General features: G+C 44.5%; 1 protein-coding gene across 1 annotated transcript in view; it reads right to left on the minus strand.

Annotated features, from left to right (window-relative positions):
- The window catches only part of LOC128068851 (Putative N-acetylated-alpha-linked acidic dipeptidase), a 68550-nt gene extending 62204 nt beyond the window's left edge, over positions 1-6346 (minus strand). Inside the window, exons 1-2 of the mRNA XM_052662087.1 lie at positions 6229-6346; positions 2838-2943 (exon numbers count right to left, since the gene is read on the minus strand). Coding sequence (XP_052518047.1) covers positions 2838-2943; positions 6229-6346 — 224 coding nt within the window. The remainder of the gene's footprint in view (positions 1-2837; positions 2944-6228) is intronic.
- Positions 6347-6850: the final 504 nt, after the last annotated feature.

Genomic DNA, 6850 nt, shown 5'->3' on the forward strand with positions numbered 1-6850 from the left:
ACTGTAGCCCACCAGGCTCCTCTGTCCATGGGATTCTCTAGGCAAGAATACTGGAATCGGTTGCCACTTCTTCCTCCAGGGGATCTTCGCAACCCAGGGATGGAACCCGAGACTCCAGTGTCTCCTGCATTGCAGATGACAGGATTCTTGGCCCTCTGAGCCATCAGAGAAGCCCTCTCATTCATACAGAAGGAGAAAATTGCTACCTCACTAATACACAAAGATCTGAGGCTCAATGAGACAACTGGTAATAAACAGAAGTTCCTATTTTTTTGTTTTAATCAATTGAGAAATGTGTCACAATTTCCTGACCTACTAGAATATCAAGTTATTTTTAAATTTATTTGAATAATTTAGTAACTATCCAAAATAGCTAACATCATGCATTTTAAAAATAGGCACATACATCTCTGTCTGGCTAGAAAACTTTAAATATGTCCTAAGTGTCATTATGTCATCTCAATTAATAAAGGGAGCTATTGATGTATGTTTTAATACACTACATTTGGTTTACGAATGAACAATGCTTAGAGACATTAGGTGACTTAAAGAAAAGCAGTGAAAGGTAGAACTGGTATTCAAATGCAGATCAGTGAAATTCTAAAACATTCCTCTAAAATAACCTTGTCTTTCAGAACAGGTGGAGGAAGAATGCAAAATAATGAACAAATCTGAGACTTTAACCAGGTGTTACAAAACAAAAGGAAGACAGGGGACAACCTTGCACGCCAAGGTTAATCCTCCCAGTCAGAGTCAAGTAACTTCGAAACAGTAGAGAATCTTTAGCAGTAAAGCAAAGGGTTAGAAAAGGGGAGAAGACAGATCTGAGCCTTTATAATGACCCCTGACCTAAGGGTATAAATAGACTGAACAGCTCCAATGGACAAATGGCAAACTGGAATTATGGGGAGTTCAGGAGGCTTCTGGAGAGTCTGTGGCCCTTGGAGGGGTGAGTGGGGGTTCTGTTCATCTCTTTTTGTATTAATGGTGAAAATTCTTGAGTTCTAAATGATGCCAAGCAGGGCCCTGTGGGGTTTCAGGCATGGAGGCCTTTTTGTCCCCCACTTCTATAGGCAAGACTCTACCTTCATGACCTTCCCTGAGTTCCAAAGGGCAGACTTAAAACAGCTGCTAATCAAGAGAGGGACAGCCAGGAAACCACCTGAGATATGGTGAGATTAAAGGAATCAGAAAAACTCATCAAGTTTAGGAGACCCAACCACCCGAGACCCTGCACACATGCTAACCCTGTCAGTTTGCAGAAGAATGCTAATACCTTGATCCCTGTCACATAATCCTATCTGACTATTTAACCTCTTCCATTCTCCAGGGCTTCCCCGGTAGCTCAGATGGTAAAGAGTCCGCCTACAAGGCAGGAGACCTGGGTTCGATTCCTGGGTCTGGAAGATCCCCTGGCAGAGGAAATGGTTACCCACTCAAATATTCGTGCCTGGATAATCCCCCTGGCAGGTCATAGTCCATGGGGTCACAGAGTCGGACACAACTGAGCGACTAACACCATACACTATACTATTCTCCAAGGAGAGGAGCACAGCTCTTGAGGTGCTCCCCCTCTGCCTGCCAAAGAAATAGTCACTCCATATTTATGTTCATCATCGGTACACAGTGAGCCAAGATTTTGGTCAAGGCCATGGAGAATAAGCAAAATGCTGAGGGTCCAGAAAGTGAGAGAGGAAGGTATTAATTCTAAAGACTATGTGTATATTCTCTCAGGTGTTAGTTGCCTCATTATGTCCAACTCTTTGAGATCCCATGGACTGTAGCCCACCAGGCTCTTCTGTCCATAAATTCTCTAGACAAGATACTGGAAAATGTAGTCATTCCCTTCTCCAGGGGATCCTCCCAACACAGGGATCGAACCTGGGTCTGCTGCATCTATCTATCTGTCCACTTGGCTGTTTTTATACAAAATTATAACTTGCATTCATAAAGGAATCCTTTCATCATTATCAGGACTTCAAGTATTCTGTTTTGAAAGAGTCTTAAGTATTCCAATCGATTAGTCAATAAAAGTGTTTTATTTTTAGTTGTCTTGCAAATACCTTTTAAGTTTACTCATTTACTCTTTTTCTCTATACCAGGGATAGCTATTTCAGGAAAGAGGCAGCAGGTTTTTACACTAGGTCACGCATATGCTCATCATAACAGTATCACTATTCCCATTTTATAGATGTGAAATGAGAGCTCAGGAAGGTTACATATTCAATCGAAGTTATGTTAATATCAACAGGCAAAGATGGAATTTAAACTTGTCAATGTCCGACTTCAAAGTCCAAATTTATTCTTTTGACTTAAATACATTATCTTCCTCTAAAACAGGAGTCAGCAAACTATGTTTCCCTGACCAAATCCAGCTCACTTGTTTTTTTTTTGTACAGCCCACAAGCTAAAAATGATTATCATGTTTTAGATAGGTGAAAAAAACCAAGAGGAATAATATTTTGTGACATATTTATACAAAGTTCAAATTTTATTTTGATAATATAAAGTTTTATGAAAAATGACCCTTATTCCAACATGTATTTCCTATCACTTCTTTGGTGCTACAATAGCAGAGCTGAGTAGTTGTGACAGAGATCAGCCAGCCTACAAAAGCTGGCTCTTTACAGGAAAAGTATGCTGACACCTGCTTTAAAACATCTATCATGATAAAGTTCAGCTGAGGGTACAATCCTTTTGAGATGAAATGTGATACAAGATCTTCAATAATAAGATTTTTTTTTAAGTCAGTTTCTGTTTATGAAATAATGGATCAAACTTCTAAACAGAATAACAAAATTTTTCAACTTGATATAAACTTTGAAGTATCTGCTTACTACAAGAAGGTCTTGATGTTCTCTGCTTTCAACTCATCCAAAAACGCTTTCTTTACATTATGCTGTGGAATGTTAGTAGCTTCACTGGAGGACTTTATAAACCATCCTGCAAAAGACAAACAAATATAGGAAATGGGATATGACCTTACAGACAGAGCCTATTTTTCTTTATTATTTTATTTATCATATGTAAAACACAAATTGTCCATGACCTCTGGCATTAACTGAGATTTCCTGAAGTTTTCTCTTGCCTACCTCCATTGGAAAAAAATCATGCACACGGACTTAATTACGAATCAGTCACAATATATTTTTAATCTAATTTCATTATGTATTGCTGTTATTCTAAGAAATGCTTTATGATATTAGCACTAAAATTAAATACACTTCAACTAATGGGGAAAAAGGAAGCAGAAAGGAGATCCACCTTCTTTCTCCTTCAAGCTTCTATCCCCAGTGACTATTCCTCTGCTGACCCAGAAGAAACATTTAGTAGATGTTAAATGAATTAATTATGAACATATTTCATGTACATAAATCATTTCAAAGAGTTGAAGGCAATTCAGTCTTGTAATTTGTTCTGGTTCTGACACTAAAACAAAGTGTGATAAAATATTTTGTGCTTGTTTATAATAGCCAGGACATGGAAACAACCTAGATGTCCATCAGCAGATGAATGGATAAGAAAGCTGTGGTACATATACACAATGGAGTATTACTCAGCCGTTAAAAAGTCATTTGAATCAGTTCTGATGAGATGGATGAAACTGGAGCCGATTATACAGAGTGAAGTAAGCCAGAAAGAAAAACATCAATACAGTATACAAACACATATATATGGAATTTAGAAAGATGGCAATGATGACCCTGTATGCAAGACAGCAAAAAAGACACAGATGTGTATAACGGACTTTTGGACTCAGAGGGAGAGGGAGAGGGTGGGATGATTTGGGAGAATGGCATTCTAACATGTATACTATCATGTAAGAATCGAATCACCAGTCTATGTCTGACGCAGGATACAGCATGCTTGGGGCTGGTGCATGGGGATGACCCAGAGAGATGTTACGGGGAGGGAGGTGGGAGGGGGGTTCATGTGTGGGAACACATGTAAGAATTAAAGATTTTAAAATTTAAAAAAAAAAAATATTTTGTGCTTCCAGTTGAAGGCAGGCTTGAGAAGTCCAACTTCAGAGAGCTACAATGAAACTGCAAGACACCCAACATCTCTGCAAGACAGAGGCCAGAGGCAATGGGCAGGCAGTTCTCCCAGGACCATGATCCCTTGTAGCTGGCTTCATGACAGATATTCAGCTAAATGATACAATTTGTGCATAAATGGTTACCAAAACCACCCAGCTAGCTTTCATGGAGCTTTCCAATTATTAACCACATACATGTTACACACATGCATATACACATGTGTATTGAAATAAATGGTTGGCAGCAAATGGAAATACAGTTCCACCAGTATGTTTAAAAAAAAAAAGGAGGGACTTGGAAACGACTTTAAGATCAGGGCACACGAGGGCTGAAATGCTTGAATCGAGATCTGAAAAATGAGTTGGATACGAGGATGGAGGCCTGTGGGAGGGAAGGAGCAGAGAATCCTAGGGGAAAATTAACATTAATAAAGAACACACTCTGTAAGCCACTGTACGGGGCCGAGGGCAATACTGGGTACACACTCAGGTGCTTCAGTCGTGTCTGACTCTTTACAGCCCCATGGACTGTAGCCTGCCAGTCTCCTCTATCCACCGGGTTCTCCAGGCAAGAATACTGGAGTGGGTTGACATGCCCTCCTCCAGGGGATCTTCCCAGCCCAGGGATTTAACCCGAGTCTCCTGCATTGCAGGTTGATTCTGTACCCACTGAGCCACCTGGGAAGCCAAAGGGCAACACTAAGAAGCACAAAAGGCTTCCAAAAGACAGAGAAGACTTCCCTGGTGGCACAGTGGATGGGAATCCACCTGCCAACACAGGGACACAAGCTGGATCCCTGGTTCGGGAAGATTATACATGCCAGGGGCAACTAAGCCTCAGTACCACAACTGTTGAGCCTAGAGGCCAAGAGGTCCAACTATTGAGCCGTGTGGCCCCCACTCCTGGCAACTAGAAAGCTCAAGCACAGCAAGACCCAGAGTGGCCAAAAAAAAAAAAAAAAGACATAAGATCCTAATCTTTATGCTAACCTTGCCAAGTGAATTTCCCACGTATTCAGTTGAGACAATTGAAACTCAAGTTGGCGGGTGTCCTTAATGAGCACACTTATCTCACCTTAGCCCCACAGCAACCCTGATATCCACATTAGTTATAAGCACAATGTGGTTCAAAGGGCACAAAGCAAGCAAAAAGAGACTGAGTTTGAGCCAACCTAGCAGGTTTATTGGAGAAGGAAATGGCAGCCCACTCCAGTATTCTATGCTGGAGAATCCCATGGCAGGCTCCTCTGTCCATGGGGCTGCAAGAGTCAGAGACGACTTGGTGACTAAACTACTATTCCTAGCAAGTTTATGGCCTGGTCTTCTAAATTCCAGAAAGGGAGCCCAGAATTCATAGTAGGGGTAAACTACCTGGCGATACCTTACGCTGGTCTTGTGCATTAGAAGTACAATTAGAAGCATCTCCTCACCAGGGAAGAATAAAGTGCCAATTTACAACTCCCAGTAAGTTACAGCCATTGTTCTTACAAAGACTCACAAACTGAGAGTAAGAGAGACTCCCTCACTTGCTCAAGGTCAGGAAGAAGTTGCAGAGTCTTTAAGAAAAATCTCAGCGTTGCTCCCTGATTACCTTGGGGAGTTGGGTTAGGTCTGCAAATTAGTACAAAGGGGGAAACTCGAAAGCACTGCTGTTAAAGTTCTGTTCAGAGCACTGACAATAAGGTCAGCCAGTTACTAACTGTTCCTCTATTACTTACTTCCAAAAAGAGAGAAAGGGGCTCCCGAGAAGCAATGCCCAGCGCTCTCCTCACTGTACACATGAAGCAGTATCGGATAAAGACCCCAAAGAGGTAAGAGTCGTTTCTTACAAAGCTTCTTGGACGACCTAGCAAATGCCCCCCAGATCCTGCGGAAAGGTGCCAATTTCTCGCAGGCCTGCAGCCGGTGGAACTTTCTCAAGTTCAGCTTCAGGGTTTCTGCACTCTCCTCCTGACCCTGGGAGCCTGTCCTACAGCAGCCCGTCCAGAACGCAAACGTGCACCGTCCCCGGCAACGAAGTCCCACCTAACTCGCGGGAGCTGGTCTGCACGCCCCCCAGCCCGATCCCCGCCGCGGAGCCCAGCAGCAGGATCCGCCGCGGCAGGGGGCCCCGGAGCCCGGCGGGCCGCGAGGCAGCCGGGCGGGCTGGGGGCCGAGCATGGCGCGGACCCCCGTCCGCCCCCTCGTACCGAAGAGGAAGCCGAGGACGAAGAGGCCGGCGCCCAGCACCAGGGCCCCCGCGCAGAGCCGGCGCGGACGGGGCCAGGCCACCGAGGCCGAGTCGGTTTCGTGAAGCGGGTTCCACATCACGGCGCGCGGCGGCAGGGCCTCCGGGACCGTGCGGCGGCACCGCTGCAGCCTCCTGGGCGGCGAGGCAAGGGCGTCTTTCCGCTCCCCGCGCGGGTCAGCCCGGCCGCCGGGCGTGCGCTCCCCGCCCGGGCTCCGCGGACTCCGCCCCGAGCCTCGGTCCGCTAGACTCTCAACCAATCCGGGCGAGCGAGAGGCGGAGCCGTTCCGGAGCAAACCCCGACTCCGCGGAGAGGTGCTTAAAGAAGAGAAAGAGTTTAGCTTGCGGATTTCTAGCTCTTATTTTAAAATGAAAGGAAAAGGAGGAACAAAGGGAAGGAGGAAGCGAAGGACAAACGCTTCTCCTTTCTGCACTCCCAGGCCACAGAACTATGGACAGAAAGAAAACTGCATCCCGCGGAATTCAGTGGAAGGGTCCTCTATTTATTTCTGTCTAGGAAAATACATATTCCAGGCTAGTTGGTAGACTAAATTATTTCTCAAGAACTTTTTCTCCGACCTGAG

This window comes from Budorcas taxicolor, chromosome 25 (assembly GCF_023091745.1).
Source record: "Budorcas taxicolor isolate Tak-1 chromosome 25, Takin1.1, whole genome shotgun sequence".
NCBI lineage: Eukaryota > Metazoa > Chordata > Mammalia > Artiodactyla > Bovidae > Budorcas > Budorcas taxicolor.